This window comes from Callospermophilus lateralis, chromosome 10, assembly GCF_048772815.1.
Source record: "Callospermophilus lateralis isolate mCalLat2 chromosome 10, mCalLat2.hap1, whole genome shotgun sequence".
In the NCBI taxonomy this organism is placed as follows: domain Eukaryota; kingdom Metazoa; phylum Chordata; class Mammalia; order Rodentia; family Sciuridae; genus Callospermophilus; species Callospermophilus lateralis.
This window is the reverse complement of record NC_135314.1, coordinates 109,034,799-109,056,149: the sequence shown is the minus strand read 5'-3', so window position 1 is coordinate 109,056,149 and position 21,351 is coordinate 109,034,799. Positions and strand designations below refer to the sequence as shown.

At 47.0% G+C, this 21,351-nt stretch overlaps 1 protein-coding gene across 3 annotated transcripts in view; it reads left to right on the top strand.

Annotated features, from left to right (window-relative positions):
• The window catches only part of Plch1 (phospholipase C eta 1), a 158,024-nt gene that overhangs the window by 99,756 nt on the left and 36,917 nt on the right, over nt 1-21,351 (top strand). For all 3 annotated transcript variants that reach the window (XM_076867327.2, XM_076867326.2, XM_076867325.2), the window contains exons 6-9: nt 6,300-6,393; nt 7,955-8,158; nt 14,389-14,509; nt 17,580-17,751. In XM_076867327.2, coding sequence (XP_076723442.2) covers nt 6,300-6,393; nt 7,955-8,158; nt 14,389-14,509; nt 17,580-17,751 — 591 coding nt within the window. The remainder of the gene's footprint in view (nt 1-6,299; nt 6,394-7,954; nt 8,159-14,388; nt 14,510-17,579; nt 17,752-21,351) is intronic.

Sequence of the window (21,351 nt, the reverse complement as noted above, 5' to 3'; positions counted from 1 at the left end):
GCACCCCATGCTAAACTACAGGGACGAAGAGAACGGGAGAGGAACAGCAAGATCCTAAAGCCTGTCTGAGCTAAAGGAGGCCCCAGGTCCCTGAACTCAAGCCCGTAGTGTGAGAAGCCATGAAGCAACTCTTTGTCCAGAGGAACCTCCAGGAAAGCTCAAAAGTCAGAGTTGCATGACCTTCCAGGAAACAGGAGAGGAAGCAGCTGGGTGGAAATGGGCTGGAGATGTGGTCAGGGTACCAGTCCTCTCCCCTGCCCTTGCCCAGGGTGACTCTGCCCCTGTGGCATAAGGCGAAAGCAGGAGTGGAGAAGGGTGGACTAGGAGGAACTGGGCTCAGGAGGCTGTGCATGGCTGGTCATGGGCACCAAGGACACGGGGACTGTGAGAATGGCACAGCAGCTCCCACATTCCCGTGTGTGTCCCTGGTGATGTGACTCTGCCTGTCCTCCATCCACAAGTGCCTTCTGTTTTCCCTTCCCTTGGCTCTGGGCTGGCTCAGTGATTTACTTTGACTAATAAGTTGTGATCATGCTGTAGGAGTTCTGGAGCTTGGGCCTCGAGGATTCCTCTCTCCCAGGTGGGAGCTGGGGGGCTGTCCAGGCTGGTTTCTCTGAGAACAAGAGGCCACACAGAAAAAGAGGCCCAGACCACAGCCACAGACCTGCAGGTGGGCCATCCTGCACCACCCTGCTCATGGGACCAGGGCCTGCAGTTACACGGATAACCCTAGGTGGGGGCAGCAGACCACACAGCCCAGTCCGCCTGCCAGCCTTTGCAGTGGGATCCAGGAAGCAGTGGACCTTGTAAGGCCCAGTTTTGGGTGAGTTTCACAGGACCAGGGAATGAATGCCAAGGAGAATGAGCAAGGGCACTGGAGCGTGGGAGCGGGGCTCTCTCCCAGGACTCAGCCCCAGAGGAACCCCCAGGCCTCCCTCACAGGGAGGAACTTGGAAACATTTTCTTTGGGAAATCCTAGGAGCTGTGTTGGATTGGTTAGTGGCCCTTAAATATCTGTCCAAGGATTCTTGAGAATATGACTAGGAAATAGAGTCTTTGTAGATGTAATTAAGTTAACGATAATGATGAGCATCCTTATAAGGGTTAGAAGAGGAGAGACACACACACAGGAGGAGGCCAAGACGGGAGCAGAGACTAGTATGAAGCCTAAGTCCTGGAGAGCTTCGGGGGGCCGGCCACCATCAGAGGCTGGGAGAGAGGCAGGGCCCAGGCTGTTCTGGGAAGGCCCCAGGGGAAGTAATGCTGCCATCTTGATTTTGGACTCCTTAGAACTAGGAGAGAATATGTGTCTGTCATTGTAAGCCACTTAGTGGTAATTTGTTCCCGCACCCTAGGAAACTGGCACATTAAGCTGAGCAGGGCAACTTCCTAAAGTTACTTACTGTATATCAGAAATCTCCCAATAAGTTAGGCCAGCCAGAGAATTCTACAGTGAGCCCACTGCTCCATAAAGATGCTCACAAATACACATCTTCTGATAAATTATTGACTTGATTTTCAATGTTTTAAAATAGACAACTTTAAAGATTGGTTTTAAAAAAGCCAAGGCCTACCACATATTTGAGGAAATCCTGTACTATTAAAAGCAGACTAGGGCTGGGGACATAGCTTAGTTGGTAGAGGGCTTGCCTAGCATGTACAAGTCCCTGGGTTCAATCTGTAGCACACCCCCACCCCCGTCCCCACCACAAAAAGGCAGACTAAGGCAAGCAAGTAGAAACAAGAAACTTGGTGGAAATAGAGGTATGCAGAGAGATGGACACTTTAAAAAACTGTCATTAATATCATCAGTGATAAGAAATTATAGCCATAGGCAAAAGAAGGATACTACAGAAAAAAAGAAGATTCAGAGGAAAAATAATATGCCCTTGGAAATCAAAAGAGTAAGAGCAGAGAGAGAAACTTAATAAAGGGTATGTAAGATAAAGTTGAGAAAGTAGAACAAACAACAAAGAAATGTGAAATGGAAAAAGATTAGAGAAAATAGAAGCAAGGAAATTATCAAATGATACAAAAAGTGTTAGCAGGAAAGATAAGAATCTCTAGATAAGTGGCGCCAAACAGAGTCCCTCAAAGCCAATGGGAAAAGATCCCCTGAGGCATAATTGTCTCACAATGTCAGCAATAAAGTGAGATTCTAAACACTTTCAGAAAGAGCAAATAAACAAAACTCACCAAACATATAAACAACAACAGGTACTGTGAAAAGGATTGGGGTCAGAGTGGCCCCAGAACTACCCAGCACCGGGAAAGCCCTAAACAGAAGCAATGATTCCAATCTAGAATTTTCTGCTTCACTAAACCATCAAAAAAAAGGTGTGTGTGGAATTGAAGCCACAGAGTAAGTATGCACCAAGCACCCGGAACACATCAAATGTACATTAATTTCCTTCCTGAATGCGTTCATACAGGGGTGCATAATAGAGTCAGCACAGCTGGGTAGAGCTCAAAAAAGCAACCATCCCGAATAAGGGGACCCTTACCAAAGAAAAGAGGAATTCATGGATCATTGGCTGCCTTTGGTTATGGGAGGAAAAGTACTGAAAGACCATCAGAATAATCTGGAGGAATTTGTGATAGATATATTAAAAACTGACCAAATGCGACTGTAGCTCAGTAGTACAGTGTTTACCCAGCACGTGCAAAGTCCTGGGTTCGATCCCCGGCTCCTCAAATGAATGAGTAAATAACCAAACAAATAGGAATTGTAAGAGTTATAGAATTTTTTTATATTATTATTTAAGAAAGAAGAAAGAGCTATAGCACACAAAGACTCAGCACTGTCAAATTTGTGTAGTTGGAATAATCCAGACCCCAGATTATTTTATTTAGTAAACATTATGCTATATGTACTGGGAAGATGGACAGAGGGAGAAAGTTTTCTGACCCTAAGGATGATCTTATTTATGTCAGCCAAAGATGTTACATAGTATATAACACAACAAGATGCCAATAGATAAGTTTTGAATTATGTAAAACAGAAAATAGCATAAAATGCAATAGTTTGTAATGTGAAGAACTGAAAGAGAGGTTGGTTTGTTGCCTGTGGGCAGTGATTCTGGCGGGTAGGAGGGGATTCTGCTTGTAGTCATAAGCATCTTAGTTTTGACCTATTTAATCATGGATAAGCTTCCTTGATAAAAATAAAATTAGAAGCTTAGCAATATTAAAATTCTTTTGCAAATTATGTTTTGATTTTGTGTTTAGAGGAACCATAGCCTTGAGAAATATAATTATTTACTACTTTACAAACAATTCTATTTGTTTTAAAATTTGCACTCACTGGGAAAGTTTTACAAGAAAACTGACAGAAAATCTGGGGATAAAAATGAGTGTCAGGGCTTGGGCTCTGGCTCAGCAGTAGAGTGCTCGCCTAGGATGTGCGAGGTGCTAGGTTCGATCCTCAGCACCACATAAAAATAAATAAAGGTTCTGTGTCCACCTACAACTAAAAATAAATTTAAAATATACATTTTTAAAAATTAGCATCGGATGGCTGAGATTATAGCTCAGGTGGTAGAGTGCTTGCTTCATATGCACAAGGCCCTGGATTCAAACCCCAGCGCGCACGCACACACACACACACACACGCGCACACACACACACGCAAATTAGCATCACAATGTGGATATTTTATCAATCTATGACTGGTTGCTACACCTTGCCCATCTGGTGTGTACCGACTTTTAACAAGAGGACCAGTGGCTGTTGTTTCTTGTAGACGACATTGACCAACAACAGTGAATAAGGAAAAGAGAACGGAGATAAGTCTTGATTAATGAAAAACATCAAAGTGTAGTAACTGATTAAAAAGTTGCAAGAATTTCAAAAGCTTAGGGAAGATTCAGGCATTTCAGCAATATTGAAAAAACAGTCATCTTTGCAATTAAGCATCTCATGTTTTTTAACAATAGAAGGAAAAAAAAAAACAGAATAGTTTTAATAAAAAAGCAGTCTTTGGGCTTGAAGTTGAGAAGGTCCAGGCTTGACTGTTGGGGCTGCCTCTCCCAGTTCTGTGTCTTGGTGGCAACATTCAGCCTGCTCAGCACCGGCTTTCTGTCCGTGGATGGGGATAAATATTAGGTTTATAAGATCACTGTGGGAACTGTTTAGGATGGTGTGTGTGAAAGCTCTCCAGGGCCTCAACAGCACTATGGAAATGTAAGAAGCCTCTAAATCAAACATTACCTTAGGCTCGTCTTTTAGCTCCAGTTGCTAAAGACAGCAGGTGGCTTGGATATTAAATAGCATACAAAACTTCCAAATGAAGTCCATAGGAAATAGGGTACAGTGAGGGGGCTTTATGTCCTGTCACCCTGCCAGCCTATTCCAGACAGGAGGCAAATCAAGGTGAAGAATGCAAGCAGCCATTGACCTCTGTTGACTTGTCAGTGCAGTGTAAACCTGCCACGCAGCCCCAGGAGAGCCACAGCATTCAAGTGTGTGATTGCAGGAGTTTGCTGCTAAGATGCTATTTAAAGGAGCCCCGGATGGAGAGGATGGAGGGGTTGGGAGCTGAGTGGGGCTCACACTTCACCTCGCACTGTTAGGGGTTTTACCATGTTTCCCTAAGCGTCAATCCTTACTGCTTGAGTTTGGCTAGAAATTCATCAGTATTGTCTTTAGTATGTCTTGTGCAACATCCAGACATTTCTGAGCACTCACAGAATGCTTGCTAATATTTTCATGGAATTGATGAATTTTTCAAATAGGTTGTTTTTTGTCACCATGCTCTGCTTTGTGTCTTCAACTAGTAGCACATTCTCCGCTCACTAGCTGTTTCTGCATCCCAGCTTGATGGCTTGTGGTTGGTGGTTTTGGATCCCCTGGCTCCTTGTGGTCCCTGTAGCCTGAATACATGGCTTCACAGAACGTGAACAGTGAACACTGAGCGATCAATTTGGTTCTTTCTCTCTCTTGTTAATTTTAATTTTTTTTATATGTGGCTCTTTCTCTTTTGTGAGACATTGTTGATCTTTTAGACCACACCTGCTAAGTCTATGGTGGCAGGTCACCTGCAATTTCGACTATTTGTGGAATTTTTCAGGTGCCCCGCCTGGCAGAGTGGTGAAGATAAACTTTATTCGAAGGACACATCTGCCATCGTCCCACTCAAATGGGGACAAGATGCTGTGTTCCCTTTCACACTGGGAGACTCTAGCCACATGGCAGCTTCTTTCTCCTCTGAACAGTTTCAGTGCTATTAGACTATTTAGGAAAACTTAGATTTCACTAAAACATAAGTATTGACTTAGTGACAATGATGAATATAATTGAAATAGTATGAAATACTGGCTCACAAGATCAGCTCCTCTCTCATTCTCCATTAGTATTTTGAAATGTCAGTGTTAAGGGAAGATTGTAAGGCAGGATGGGTCTTAAATCAAAATACCACTCTTGTCTTTTATATTTTGCAGTGCTAGGGATCAAACCCAGAGCTGTGAGCTTGGGAGGCAAGTGCTCTATCACCGAGCTGCACCCCAGACCCAAACGTCACGTTCTGTGTGTTTTGGTTTAGAGAAATTATTCCTGAAGAGTTTTACTTTTTTTAATGCTCAATGTGTGATGTTTATGCTGCGACCTTGAGAGCGACTCAATGATAACAGCACATGCTGCCCCCCTGGTAGGACAACAGGTTCGACCCTTGTTGATTCCCTTAGTCCTCAGGGCTGCCCCGTGGCCAGCCCTAGCCAGGGTGAGTGACTGGCATGAAGTCGCTGTGGTTAACATACCCCTATTCCAGCCCAGGCACTGGCTCCCGTCTTACGCTGGTGCCCCCTCTAGTTCTCATTTTTCTCTTGCTGACCTTTGTGCTTCTGAATGATCACAGTACCTGCACACACACAGGTGCATCCGTGGAGCCCCATTCTGCTGTGGAGAGGGCAGTTTTCTTCCTCCGTGTTTATGATGATCAGGCTTCAGGGCTGGTGTGAGGAGTGTGAGTGTTGCAATGGCTGCTGCATAGTGAGTAGGATTTTGGCAGCTGAGTTGCGTTGGTTATTGATTTTAGTCTATACTTCATGGAGAGCCTTGGTCTCATAGTTGAAGGGCTGTGGTTGCCTATTAAATCCAAAAGGTGGGTATGAAGGTTGAGATCATGATCATTCTCCAAAAAATAACGTCAACCACCAACAGACCCCCCAGGACTCAGCCCTGCTCAGTTAAGCTCTCTGCACTGTAGCCAGAGAGCTGCAGGAATCAGACCTCATTGTATAGTAGCATGGAGGGATCGGCCTCGGGAAATCCCAGGAACCTTGCTAACCTTCTGTTTTGCTTAGATGAACAACGTGACAACAGACTACTGTCTTGACATCATAAAGAAGTTCGAAGTTTCAGAAGAAAATAAGGCGAAAAATGTTCTTGGCATAGAAGGTAAAGCAACCAATAGTCTTAATTTCTCCTTTCTTGATTCAATCTGCTGAGTTAAATTCCAGAACAATTTTCAGGAAAAAGAAATTGGGAGATGTTAATGAAATTACAGATGATTCAAATAAAGCCCACAAAGCACCCATTTTCTTACAGAGCAGCTGCCCTGTTGTTGGTCTCTCTCTTTCAAATGCCTATGAGCATTTACCACATCAGGCAGCCTTCTGATGCCACCCTGTATGATGCGTGCCAAGAGATATTTGGGTGTTTCTCAAATGGCTGAATTTTGGAAATGGTCTCATTCCCAGTGATTACATGAAGGGAAATTTGGCCCTAAAAAACCTAATCTACAGTACTAGTGACTTGAAAGTAAACACTTTCCTTTACAAAATGTTAGTAACTGACTTGTTTTTCCTGATTTGTGGCAGTATGGAAGCTGTTGGAACCGAAAGTCTTGCTAATACACCTCATTGTATAGTAGAGGAAGTGAGGCCCCCTCAAATAATATGCTGCAGTTATGCACTCAGAATCGGCTCCCAGAATTGTACACGTGGTGTAAATAAGCTAACCATATCTGAAAGTCATGTGCATTTAAAATATATGGGGACATGAGTTCTGGTGGGAACCCAGAGGAGGCTTGCTAGAGCAGAGCAGATAATCCCAGAGACTACCAGGGACCCCACGAGCATCCAGAGCCATGGCTGGGCTTTCCATATCTTATTGCCAACCTCCTGGTTTCCCTTGCACCTGGGGTCAGTGTGGACAAAAGGGTTTTAATTTTTTTTTTTTTTACTTTCATTTACTTCTTTCTTAAAGAGGTGGGGCCGTGCTAAGTTTTCCAGATTGGCCTCTACCTGTGATCCTCCTGCCTCAGCTTCTTGGATGACTGGAAAGTTGTTCTTAAGTCCCAGCCCTCTCTGACTGCTCACCTTCCAGTCAGGAGGGAGAGGTGGACCAGCAGTGGGGAGACATTGCGTTAGTCTTAAGTCTCAGAGGAGACTTACAGATCTGATTTCACCAAATGATTCTCAAAGACTCGAATGAATTTACTCTGATAATCATTCCTCTGGGCTACTTGTGCCTTGTTCGTGCATTTGCAGGTTTCTCACATTTTGAGAGGTTGTAGGAAAGTGATGGGAATGTCTGCGGAATCCTTGAGCACTGTCTGAGTTATAAAATGTGCTAGCCATCAACAGCCTTTTCTCAGACCAGTTTAGAACCCAAATCATCCCTCTTTGAGTCCAGACTATGTTTAGCTTTTGACAGGCCACTTGATGGCTTTTCAGACCAACTTCTCCCCTATCTATTGCTGGCCAGTCAAGGGCCCCTGAGTCTCTGACACTGAGGAGGACTGCTGGGTTCTCCCCACCCATGACAGCTCTCTAGGCTGCTCCCCATGGTCCCATTTCCATTTTCCGGCACTCTGTGACCTCAGGCAAATCGCTCAGGGGCCCAGTCTTCCCGCAGAGGCTACTCTAATTGCTGAGAGCGTCCTCCACCCGTCTGGGTCTGCGGAGTGGTCAGTAGATCTGCTCTGATTCCAGCGCCTGACTCTCTCTCTTTGAAGGCTTCACGAACTTCATGCGCAGTCCTGCCTGCGATGTGTTCAACCCCTTGCACCACGAGGTGTACCAGGACATGGACCAGCCACTCTGCAACTACTACATCGCCTCCTCCCACAACACCTACCTGACCGGTGACCAGCTCCTGTCCCAGTCCAAGGTGGACATGTATGCGCGGGTGCTGCAGGAAGGCTGCCGCTGTGTGGAGGGTAGGTGCTGCTGGCTGGGCCCCACGGAGTCGGGGACACATCCTCTGATCAGGTCACCACAGACCTAAAACACCCTCGTGCCCATTAGAGTTGTTGGTCTGTTCACTGGGAAGCTGTCCTGGCGAAATAGAGCAGGGCGAGGGATGGGTGGCACTGAGGGGGTCATGGTCAGGGCTGAGGGGACTGCCACAGGGGCTTTTAAGTCACAAGGGACACTGATGGTGGGTTGGAGGTAAAAACCAGATGTACAAAAAGCGTGCTATAGGAAAGGTGCTTGAAAGACCTGGGGAGGCAGCATTGGGTAAAGTGATCGTTGGCAGCGGAGAGTTTGGGGAGCTTAGGTCAGTTGTTCACGGGTAATAGCAGGGGCTGGGGATGCCTATGCTTCTGTGGTTCACACGGAGCGTCTGTGGACAGAGGCGGCTGTGCACCAAGGTAAGCTGGTGGCTAACTGCAACCTGACCATGGAGGGAGAATCCCGAAGGGTCTGGAGGCAAAGGGTGTTTGTTCTTGATGGAGCGGAGAAGCCCTGGAGCCCAGGGGCATTGCTTTGTGGTGGAGGTGACATGGGAGCTGGCAGCAGGATAACTGGTTGTCCTCTAGTTGGGGGCCAGAGGGGGAAGTGAAGAAAACATGGAGCCTTCCCGCTGGCTAACTGGCTGGGCAGCTGTCTTTGTCACAGAGTTGCTAGCTTGAGGGATTTTTTGCTATGAAGGTGACAGTGATGTTATCAGGGTGAATCAACATGTTTAAAAGTTGGGCGGGCTTTACACACTGTGCACACACAGAACCACTAAGTCCTCTACAAAATGAGTGCTCTGAAGCTTTAGTTTTTATGACCATGTTGTTGCAGGAAATACCGACTGACGATAGTGACTGACAGTTGAGCAGCCGGAGTGGCTGAATAATGAAGATGCTGATAAAATATTAATACGAGGAGAAACCTTTCAGCAGCAAAAGGTCTTGAGGTGACCTTTGCTCTCAGCCAGTTGTTTGCCTTAGCTGGCCCAGCACTTGGTGGGGTTTGCATGTTTGACAGGCATGGAGGTGTCCAGCACATGGCCCTTGCTGGATTCACATGGACAGATGCCCATCACTTAAAATTGTGCCATTTTCTTGGCGCCAAGAACGGAAACCATTCAGTGACTCCATGAGTGACGGTCGACTCAGGATGACTGGCAGCTTTGCTGGGCCTGCATCCTCTGCCCTGTTTTCTCTGCTCTTTGAGTTCTTCAGATGCCTGCCTTATTTTTTCTTCTCTTACCTGTCGCAACCTGAGTCCTGCTTAAATCTAACCACGTTGCTATGATGGGCTCCTTACTCTAAATCAAAACTTCTGATCCTTCAGCTCTGGTCGAGGGTATTGAGAAATGAGACTTCTCTGATTATTAAATTTTCGATAAGTTCCACATGAGTCCTCATGCTAGCGTTCTCAGTTGGCTTACCGTGCTAAAATAGGGGTGTGGAGATTGTATGTGGAGGATGTTGGACATGGGTCTACTCTTAGGCTTTCTTTCTTCCTGAGATGAAGAAAGAGACTGAGAACACATTGCTTAGGGCCTCCCTAAGTTGCTAAGGCTGGCTTTGAACTTGCCATCCTCCTGCCTCAGCCTCCTGAGCCCCTGGGATTACAAGCATGCTCCACCATGCCCACCCATCTGAGGGGCAATTTTAAAAGTTGTGATCGCCCAAGTGCTCTGTCTCTCTCACCAATCTGCACCACATATCCCTCCCAGAACTTGACACAGAGCAGTTCTTCCTATTAGAATGATCTGTAGCAGGACAGTGAAAGTTGAACTACTATCCTGGAAAGTTTTTGTTGGGAAGAAGAGTTGCATTTTTCTGGGAGACTTTGTGCCTGCTCTATTTCCTGTTGGACACTGCAGTTGTCACCTTAGATTTGAACGTATTGTGGGAGGGAAAGGGGAGCTGCTCTGATTTGTCCCTTTTGGGTTGGGTCCTGGCTAAGTGCTTCGCACACGTTCTCATATACCTCCTGCAACACCCACCATTTCTTCAGGATGTTAACCTGGGGTGAATCACTTAGATTCCTGCAGCCTGGGAGCTGGGATTTGAACCCAGGTTACTCATACTCCTCAGCTCTGCTGTTCTCCAGGGGCCTGTGCACCTCACGGAGGAGCTAGCCCTGGGTGACCTGGCTAAGGGCTGAGCGAGGGCCCTCAGGTCCTGGAAGACAGCTAGAGAAAGCATGGAGCGCGGCACAGGAGGGGGAACAGACTGTGTCCTGACTGCGCCTCGCCCCTGAGGTTTGGACTTCCCCACAGACTAAAAACTTGGCCACACGATCTCTGTGGTCTCTGTACAATTTCTATGAGCCCCATATTCTGAAAATCTCAGTTCACAGTTAGAGCTTGGGTGGGGACATCCGTGTATTTTACAGCCAGGAGCACTTTGTTTGCCTCAGATCTGAAGTTGTTTGTATTCTTAAATAGCTACAACTGGGATTTAAAGAGACCTGGTTTATAGAAGGTGGCAGGTCATAGACTGAAAATTTCAGGTCCCACAGGTTGTTTTTTGAGGTAGCTTTTGCTGAGTATAATAGAGAAAATAGAGAGTAATGATTCATGGTACTGTGACCTGAAGGGTTGCTCTTCTTTCAAACTTTGGTTTCGCTAATGTTGTGTTTCCCAGGACGTCAGTGGCAACAAGGTTCTCTGGGGCTTGGGGAGACCAGTAAGTCTTGGTGGTGAGGTGGGTTTGTCAGCAGACCCAGCAGGTGCCGTTCCTGGCCTGGCCTCCCTTCCCTTGCTTCGTAGCCTGAGCTGCTTAATGAACATGGATGCTCTGTCCAAGGATTTTGCTCTCATCCTGGGGCCAGTGTTGCGTTCTGTTGTAATCGGTTTATGACTCTTCCTGTTATCTCGGGGAGCCCTACCAGGGTGGAACGTCTCTAAGTTCCATTATGAAAAGCTGTGGGGTTGGCGGCTTGGCTTCAGAAATGACTAGCTCTCTGTCAGGGTGTCTCTGGGGCCACTAGTGTGTAGCCTTGTGTGTCTGGGGGAGTTAGGTGGAGGGTGTTTCCATGCAGCATTAACCCTTGCAGGACACCCTGCGGCCAGGGGACCTGATGGTGAATCCCGTGTGTTCAGACTCAGTGCTATTCGGGAGTGGTGTCATCTTTGTTTGACAGACAGTTGATGGAGTCAGACATTCAGTGGAAGAGCTGCCGCTATCAATGGGGCATACTCTGCCCGTGTGATGGAGCTAGCAAGCACTCCCTCTTTCCCGATGGCTGTGGTTTTAGGAGCTCTCTTGCATGAAGTGAAAAATAGGTCAGGCATGGCTTTGACTTGCCCCTTCACATGGAGTTTGGAATGACACAAGGTTATTTATGAGGAACCCTGTTATATGCATTTATCCCCAAGATGGGACTGTCAATCATGTAGAAAGTTGTTGAAATTATTCACCATCTTTCATCACCTAGTGATGGGATAGTTTCTGGGAAATGTGTTCATCAAACCATATAAAACACATCCCTGGTGGTGCCGATCCACATCCAGAGTGGCCTCTTGTTGCAATCAAGAGATGCAGTAGACATTGGATCTCTGAGGCTGTGCCAGTGTAACACAGTGTGCTGTTTCATGGAGAACTTAAAAAAATTTTTTTAATAATCTTACTGGACTACCATTGCATAGCTGGTCTGTCATTGGTCAAAACACCATTATGAGTCATGTGACTATATTCTTTAAACTTCTGTTCTTTCCATGCCTATATCCAGAGATAAATTGGAGAATCTCCAGCACATAAGAAAACAAATCAACCTCTGTCTTTGATACATTCACAGGCCCCAAGGGCACTGTGACACTATGGGACAGGACAGTGGTCTTCCCCACAGCTTCTTTATCCTTAAATTCTGCTTCCAGGATTCCTGTGACAGTGACCTTGGAAGCTCCTTCGTTTATTCCCTCCCCCCCGCCGCCCCGGAAGACATTTGAGCAGCCAGTGCTCAGTGGATTTACTCCGGTGACTTTAAGGTTGCCCAGAGAAGCAAAACCAACGTGAGGTTTAGAGAAAGAGGTTGGAATTGGGATTGGTCGACCGATTTGAAGAGGTTGGCTCACATGACTGTGGGCATTGGCAGCCTGTGTAGCTGACTGGCAGGACTGACCTGGTAGTTGTGGCTGTGAGTTCCAAAGTGTAGCAGGCTGGGGACACAGGTAGGGTTTCTATGCCACAGCCTTGAGAAGAATTTCTCCATCTGTGGGAAGTGCCGTAATAAGGCCTCAGCTGACTGGGTGAGGCCCACCCACCGCACAGAGTCATCTGCTTCCCCCAGAGCCTGCCGATTCAGATGTCAGTCACACCCAAGCATGTCTTCATACCCGGTCTCGACTGCTCTTTGACCCAACAGTGACCATCCTTGACTAGTACAGCTGACACCTAGGATAAGTTGTCACTGTCACCTTATGGTCATGTGAGCCTTTTGACTGCTGCAAAGGAAATGGAGCTGTCACCTGTCTCCTGGGGAAATAGGTTCAGATGTGGGATAGGTTCTGCTGAAACAGAGGGCAGGTGTGGGGGTCCTATGTGGTCCTGATAGAAGACAAAGTTGAGGTGCCATTCCACTAGCCCAACCCAGCTTGCAGACTGTGTGTGTTTAGTCCATATTATGCGTTTAAAAGTGAGTTAATTGGCAATATCTAAATATTGTGAAATTTTATAGTAGTGAAACCTAGACTTTTTACTTTTCTCAGATCTGCCATCGAGGACTCTTTCTCCTATCTAGTGCTGAGAGCACAGTTACCTTGTGTCCTTGTGTTGGCCTGGTTCCTGTCAGGCTGCTATTCGGGTGCTGTTGACCCGAATAGGGAGGGTTGGGAGGTTTGGTGGGGTGGCCCGGCTCAGCCTTGAATGGACTTGGCTAAGCCGAGTGAAAGGGGCTTCAGCTGACCACAGAGGCATGCAGGGGGGACTCTGGGGAGAGTCCACTGACTGGAAGGGCATGGCTGTGTGGGAACAGGAGGGATCAAGTGACTTGTGAGACGCGAAAGGGGTACGAGCTCCTTCAGAGCTCCTCTCTGCTCCACCAGCTGAGGTTACTTCCTGTGTCCGTGGAGCCCAAGCAGGTACGAGTCTGCCAAGCAGTGATGTAGGACCCAGGTTCCCAGCGGGTGCCATGCCATATTCAGCACATGACTCGAAAGCCACAGCAGGGGAAAGGGGACAGTGACTCCCGAAGGAGGTTCCTTTGGCCAGACCTGGAAGTGTCACTGTCCTTTCTGCCCGTGTCTCTCGGGCCACACCCAAGTGCAAGGGCAGGTGGGAGACTGCACGCAGGGCTGTGCTGTGCTGGGCGACTGAGGACATGGGTGGGCCAGTGCCCAGAAGCCTCTAGTATGCGATGTAAGGACATGGAGCCAGCAGCCAGAGCTGCCACAGGACGTTTGTCAGCACCTTCCAGATGCTGTGCAGTGGGCCACGGAGGCTTTTGAGCACATAAGCGATGGGGCGAAAGCAGAGTTTTAGGAAATCAACCTGGGGCCCAAGGTAAAGCACGGACAGCCCCCTGGTCAGGGAGGCAGTTCCTCCCAGGAACCAGCGTTATCCTCCATGCACAGCCGGCAGTGACATCCAGGATGTAAGTTACCCTGTGCCCGCAGCGTCATGGCCACCTTATGGGGACTTTGTCATCACCAGGAAGTGCAGTTGTTGTTTCTGTTTCACAAGATTCAAATGCTTGGATCGTTTGCAGGTAGTCACATGGATTTTGAAGAACCTGAGGATTTGAACTCAGGGAGTCAGTGCTACTTTTTATTACTATAAAGTTAATAAAACAGGAATAAGTCAAATGGAAACAGTGAGTTTGAGTGAGCAATCATGAAAAGCCTTGTTAGCAATTTGAGAGTCTCTGTGACTTACCTCAGAGACCTGGGGAAGAAACTCGGACATTTCTGCTAACAGTGATCACTTCTTGGGGCACACTTGGCAAGATTTGCATTACCTGCTCTCAAAATTTTTGATCAATGCTGGACTGAAAAGGAGTGTGTCTTTGTAAACTATAAGCACTAACTAACAACCAAACCATGTATTATCTTTGATTCTTTGTCCTGATCAACACACCAGAGCACCCATCTCTCTGTCTGACATCTTAATCATGATTGCAATGGGCGTACTTTCAAATGACAAACTGAAAACATGTCTGGTATTTCCAGAAATGTCTGTAGGTACCAGAGATGCTGAGTGTTGATGCAAGGTTCTGTTTTTGGCAGTGGACTGCTGGGACGGCCCTGATGGAGAGCCAGTGGTACACCACGGCTACACTCTGACTTCAAAAATTCTCTTCCGAGACGTTGTGGAGACCATCAACAAGCATGCCTTCGTGAAGAACGAGTAAGTACCACAGGCCTGGGACCCAGGCTCCCCTGCTGCCACACTGCCTGGGCTGAGCCGCAGAGCCAGCCAGCGCACCTGGTCCTCTCCTCCCCCAACAGGTGTCACTAAGAGATGACAGGGTTCAGCCTCTGGCTTTCCTGTGCTTTGTTTACTCCTTGCCCATTCCCTGTGACTTCCTTGAAGATGTCCTTGCAAAGACCAGCCATGTAAAATCTGTGAACCCAGGGTGTGAGGTGTCTGTGAAGGCTGGGAACTAGTTACTGTGCGGGATCCATGTTTTGGGTGTGACAGCATACTACCTGCTATCCAAGTCTGCGGAACTACCGGTGACCTGGACGTCCCGAGGTACTGACAGTCTTGTGCTGCTGACTGACGTTTGACAGTGGTGTTTCCTCCCAGTGTGAGCTTTGCCCACACCATCGCCTCCAATCCAGGGACAGTGCGGCCTCCTATTTTGGCCTCTGGTCCTCTACTCCCTTTCCTTACTCCCGTAACAGTCACTCTTTCCTTGGGTGTTGCCCTTGGGTTTATTTTCAGATATTTACTTAATTGCATGCCCAGGCTTCTTTCCTAAGTCCAAGATTTATGTGAAAAATGCATAGGAAATGTTTGTGGGAGTTACCTGTGCAGAAGCCACGCACTGGGCAGAAGGTGAGACTCGGCCACCCCGGGCTCATGGCCCTCACTGGACTCAGCAGCTCCTTTTGCCCTTGCTCCATTTCCTTTACTCTGGGGCAGCTCTGCCTGCCAGCAGCTGGGCCAGGACCCCCTAGTCCTTTTGTTGGCAGCTAGCTCCTCTCGGTTCTGCTTCCAAATCATCCGTGCCCCGTCTTGCCACCCTACCTGCTAGCTTGTTCTCTGCACCATGCCTTAGTCTTCCTTTGGAAGTAACGCACACTGTGATCCTCACCTAAACGTCCTTCAGAAGCTCCCTCGCCGTACTTGGCACCCCTGCCTGCCCTCTGTGCCTTCAGGGACCAGCCCTCAGCTCCCCCACAGGCCTGGCACCCGGGCAGCTCCCACCCTGGCAAGTGCGGGTTTCTCTGCCTGGACTCCCTTCCCCACTGTCCACCTGCTGGATTCTTCCTTGTCCTGCGGGGTCACTTACGTACTGTCCCTCTGGCAAACTACTGACCCACCAGATGATTGAATCTTCTTTCCCCCTGTATTTAGCACCCTGAGCCTATTTCTGCCGCGTCTTCTAACAGCCTGTTACAGTGGTTGGTGACTTGCCATGAGACTGAACTCGGGGAAATAGGCGCTGTGTCTCAGCCACCTCTTATTCACTCTCTGTTGCCTAGCTGGTGCCTGCAATGTACCAGACAGACCAGAAAGGGTTTTTGAATTAAAGGAGCAAATTAAAATTACAGTTGCGTAAAATTAATATTTTAGAAGTTAGTAGCCTTTAAAATTTTTAATATTTGGTCTTATTAATTAACCATGAGGTTAAAATGCTATTCTAATAAGAGATCCTTGCTGTATAATTCATGGTGTCTTCCACATGCAAGAATCTTGAGCTGTAAACTCCAATCCTAGCGGAGTAGCCATGCTTTCCCAGCACGCTTCCTGAGCACCTTGGAGGACTCCCCAGCCTTGTGACTGCTCACTGCAACTTGGGAACCCTTGTAGGAAATGTGTTTTAAATTAAAAAAAAAAAAAAATTAATACTCTTATTTAGTACATTTAAAAAAGGGCCTTCTCCTTTTCTTTCTCACACTGTGGCCGCATCTCTTCACCAGGGTTTCTGCTGAATGATTTTTGTTGTAGAGCACTGTCTTGTGTATTGTAAGATGGCTTCTACTCACAAAATGCCAGTGGCACCCTCTGAATTGTGACCACAAAAATGTCCTAAGACATTGACAAATGTCCTTTATGGGAGAGGACACAAAATCTTCTCTTCTCCTGTTGAAAAGCATGGACTTACTCTAGCATGAGCCAATACAGGCTTTTAATAAACAGATTGATACTTTAAAATGTTATTGTTAAATTCTCTGCTGTGAATGCAAGACATCTCAGGATTGACAGTTTGTTCTTTTCTCCTCCAAAACATTTCTGGCATACTCTAGGAAAAAAAATATTGCCTATTATTTCTAAAAATAGGGGATGCAAAACAAGAAAAAGAATCAATAAATCTGAAAGCAAAGTAATTTTTTTGTGTGTTGAGCTAAAGATTGACCCCAGGGTCACTTCTGCACTGAGCTGCACCCCAGCCCATTTTATTTTTTATTTTAAGACAGGGTCTCACTAAAGTGTGCAGGCTCAACACCTCAGGCTCAGGAGTTGCAGGGATTACAGGTGTGCGCCACCGCACCCAGCTTCAGAGGAATTTATCATTCTGAAGAAAAGAAAAATGTTGAGAGAGGAGTGCAGTTCAGCAGTGAGCCCTGGCTCCCTCTGCCATGGCCACCAGCCCCCAGGCTGTCCTTGGGTTGTCACTGTACGCGGGCTCCACATCTGTAGAGAAACCCGTATGTTGGTGGAGAATGATGCTTGCCCGTTTGTCTTAGTAAAAGAGCAACATATTAAAAAGGATTTTGAGATGCCTGACATAAGAGGCTATAAAACACAAGGGTTTATCACCTTATTTTATCCTCAGTAGTAATTTTCAAGCTGAGACCTGATTATGTTTTTTTTTTTTTTTTTTAAGAGGAAATGACTGCATTTCCTGATATGTAATGATGGCTTAGCTGATGTCTAGACTTTTGAAGAAATAATACGAAATTCTATTGTGTGAGTTTCCTTTCCTTAGGCTTCTAATTTCTTTAAAACCTTTTTTTTTTTTTTAAAAAAAAGATACATAGCAAACCCATCATTATTTTTCCCCTGGTGCAGAATATTAGATCAAGTCATCCCACGTGGGTTGGTCTTTTGTTCAGCCATTATCCCCTGAAAAGTGCATTTGCTCAGGAGAATTTGTTCAGTGCGTGTCTAACTCCCCTTCTAGAAGCATTTTAATTGTCACCACTGTGGCAGGCCATGTCACCAGCATTGTAAGAGCACAATGAATACAGAACCATTTTCACCAATCCCTGCCTTGCCTGTCTCTGATCCTGTTGCCGTTTCCCAGGTTCCCCGTTATATTGTCTATTGAGAACCACTGCAGTATCCAGCAGCAGAGGAAGATCGCTCAGTACCTGAAGGGAATCTTCCAGGACAGGCTGGACCTGTCGTCCGTGGACACCGGAGAGGGCAAGCAGCTCCCCAGCCCTCAGAGTCTGAAGGGGAAGATCCTAGTGAAGGTTAGTACTTCAGGGTTTGCAGGCCCTGATGACCCATGGAGCTGGTCCCCACATCAATTAAACCCCGGTTTAAAAGGGGGATAATAAGTGCAGCAGCACACGAAGGAAGGATGGCCCTGCTCGAACGTACACTTGATTTCAGTTTATAGCCATGCTCTCGAGGAAGGGTTGGCTGACCACCTGTGCTGGGCTGGTTTTTACTCAATACCTCGAGCCAGGTGTGCACCATTTTAGTCTGGAAGTATTCACACAGGGGAGGAACGTGTTTAGGAGTGGGGAGAGGACAGGAGAGGACAAGACTCCTCAAAGTCACGTCCGAAAGCATCTCATTCAGATGCTTTTCTCCCATTTCAAGCTCCAGGAGCTGTCTGTCAAAGGAAAAAACCCATCTTCATGGTTGATCAGTTTTGGTTATGTAAGTGAGACGTGCTGGCTTTTGCAGGAGCAGGCCCAGACATCCTGCCCCACGGGATGGGCCTGTGTGGAGGCACGGTGGGTGGATGAGTGACACTCACCAACAGATCACCTGCGATGGGCGCCGTCTGTTCATGCAAAGGACACCATGGGACAGTGGCTCACATTTCCAGGGCCTCATTCTGTGATTTCACCCCATTCCTGTGAATTTCATATTTTGTCTAAAACCACTTTGGACCATTGTGTTGTTTTGAGATAAAATTGAAGTAGAGAGAACTAGGTTGTTAATATTCAAATGGGGTCCTGTACTTGAAAACAGTGTGCACCAAACACCAAATGTCATCCCGGAGTAGGAAAGTTGAGAAGCTATGCCTTTCCAGGCAAATCTTTAACTGGGCTCTAAGGGAAAGATGTAAAGTGTGCCTCTTTAGAAAGCTTATTTTTTATCCATGAAAGGAAAATTAAAGGTTAAGAACCAATTAGAGAGGTGTTATCAGTCATTTGTATGTGAAAATGCATTTTGAATGAAAGCTCTAAGTGGCACAGGAGGGAAGTCTGTTCAGGCCAGTGTGCCCAAGTCTTGTTAATGCCAACTCCTGCGTTAAAAACCCATTTCTGAAACAAAACAAAAAAAACCATTTCTGAGCCAGGCGAGGTAGCGCACACCTGTACCTGTAATTCCAGTGACTCTGAAGGCTGAGGCAGAAGGATTGTGAGTTCCAAGTCAGCCTCAGCAAAAGCAAGGCGCTAAGCAACTCAGTGAGACCCTGTCTCTAAATAAAATACAAAATACGGCTGAGGATGTGGCTCAGTGGTCGAGTCCCCCTGAGTTCAATCCCTGGTAACCCCCTCCCTCCAAAAATAACAAAAACAAAAAAACTCATGCACAAAAAAGATCATTTCTGGGTTAGAAAGTAAAATGTCACCTTCGTAGTACTGTGTTTCTGGGTTTCCTCAATATTCTTCAGCCAGCAGTCAGGAGATGATGTAGAGGGAGCCCATTTGATTGTCATCTTTCCTTTAATGGTGGGATTTAGGTGGGTATTTGATATGAACTAATTGGGTCCTTTCTGCACGAGTTGAGTGTGGGTCATTTGGCACAGATGCCCCAGGGCATATGGGCACTAGGAGAACCAGAGGCAGGCCTGTGGCACTTGCTGGCAGGGTAATCACAGTGTGTCAACAAGTTGTGACTGTTACACACTTTCCAACCATGCGTATATGTGCAAGTACATATAACACACAAATACATGCACACATACACACACACACATCCTGAAAAGGTAATAAGAGTTGCTTTTGAACAAAAATCATAACAAACTTAGCAACTTTTCGTGGATTTTATTGCTGAAAGTAACCACTGATCTGCAGTCACAGTTTCCCACTTTCAGGGGTGTGACTCACGTTGCTAGGTAACTGGAAGCCAAGAGGTGGCCTTTGCTCCTGTCTCTGGCAGTCTTTCCTTAATGCATGGATGAAGTAATCTGACTCCAGAATATTATCAGAAAGGGATGCAGGAGACACCTGGGTCACTCTCATTTACTTCTCCTCTGGTCTATGATCAGATTCATGAAGTTACACAAGATTCTACCGAAGGTTATTCTTGAATTACCTTTAGGAGTAGCACTGTTGGTACGAGACATTAAAAACAATGTCCTTTTGCTTTTTTTCCTGTCTGCTTGATAAGTAATCACTCGTGTGCGTGTGTGTGTGTGTGTGTGTGAGAGAGAGAGAGAGAGAGAGAGAGAGAGAGAGAAACTGCTGTCCCCACATTTCTAATGTCTTGTGTAGAGGTCCCTCTTGGTGTCTGCCATGGTACCCTAAATAAAGTTGACTCTGAGTGAAGGTTGGTGGGGAGTAAATGAAAGGTGTTGATTCTTGTCTGCCCTTTCCTGGGGAGAGCTGACCATCACTTAATTTATGGACCTTATTTCTGGTGCTGCCATATGATTATAGCTCCTGTTCGAGAATGTTCCCTAGAATAAAAGGAAAAGAGACTTGTATTTAGAAGCCTTCTACATCAGTAAGACCTGAAGTAATATACAGCAATAAATGTTTTAGCTGAGTCCAGGGCATACACCTGTAATCCCAGCAGGAGGGAGGCTGAGGCAAGAGGATCGTGGGTTCAAAGCCAGACTCGGCAATTTAGTGAAGCCCTAAGCAACTTACCAAGACTCTGTCTCAAAATAAAACAGAAAAAGGGCTGGGGATGTGGCTCAGTGGTTAAGCACCCCTGGGTTTAACTCCTGGTCCAAAAAAAGAGAAATAAATGCCTTAATTTTAGGCTGTCTTGTAATTGAAATTTTAGGCTGTCTTGTAATTGATATTACACAAACTATTCCCCATCTTTTTAATCTTCTACATGCCCCTTTGTAAATTGAAGAAAATAAATTTAAGTCTCCAAATCTCAATAATTTTGATTGTGAGCATTTATTTTAGTTTATTCCGTAAGTTATCTAATCAGCTTTGAAACCATGGCAGTGCTAAGGACCCAAGGTCTAGAGCTCTGGTATGGAGGAGGGTGCAGGAAAGAGGGTGGAGACTTCTCTGAGAACTGGCTGGGTGACAGGCCCCCAGGAGGAGGGGGGAGGGTAGATGCGGTGGGCAGCGGGCTGAGCTGTGCAGGGCAGAGGCTGGGTTGAGGTCAGCCTGGGTTGAGATCAGCCTCGGCCTGGACGGGGTCTGGGAGGAGAGAGTGCCTGGCTGCCAGGCAAGGCCCGACCCTCCTTGTTTAGGGAGCCCCTCCCTGGGTGTGAAGGAGTCCCCTTGGAGGGGCCAGCCGTGGTGGCCTCTGTTTTGCAGCCTTTCTTAGCCTGGAATGTGGGCGCCCTATCCAGATGCTCCAGCCAGAGAACCTGCTGCCTTCGAAGTGGAGCTGCTAAGGCTCAGGCCAGCTGCTCTCGGAGGAGCTGGGGAGGAGGCCGTGGGGTGGGCAGGGCCGGCCAGCCTCTCTGGTATCTTCCTGTTGTCCATCGTGTGGATGGTGGGATGGAAGGCCACCGCTCCCTGGACTGTGTTGGGAATGGTACCTTCACTGGGTTTGTTTTGCCCAGGTTTGGTGCAGGACTGTAGGCATCTGTGGCTGCAGAGCAGACGGCCCCAGTTACCACAGCTCACCAGTGGACTGGCTGTGACTAGCTGGGCCCTCTGCTCTGGGTCTCTGCTGAGGATGTCCCTAGGGCATCC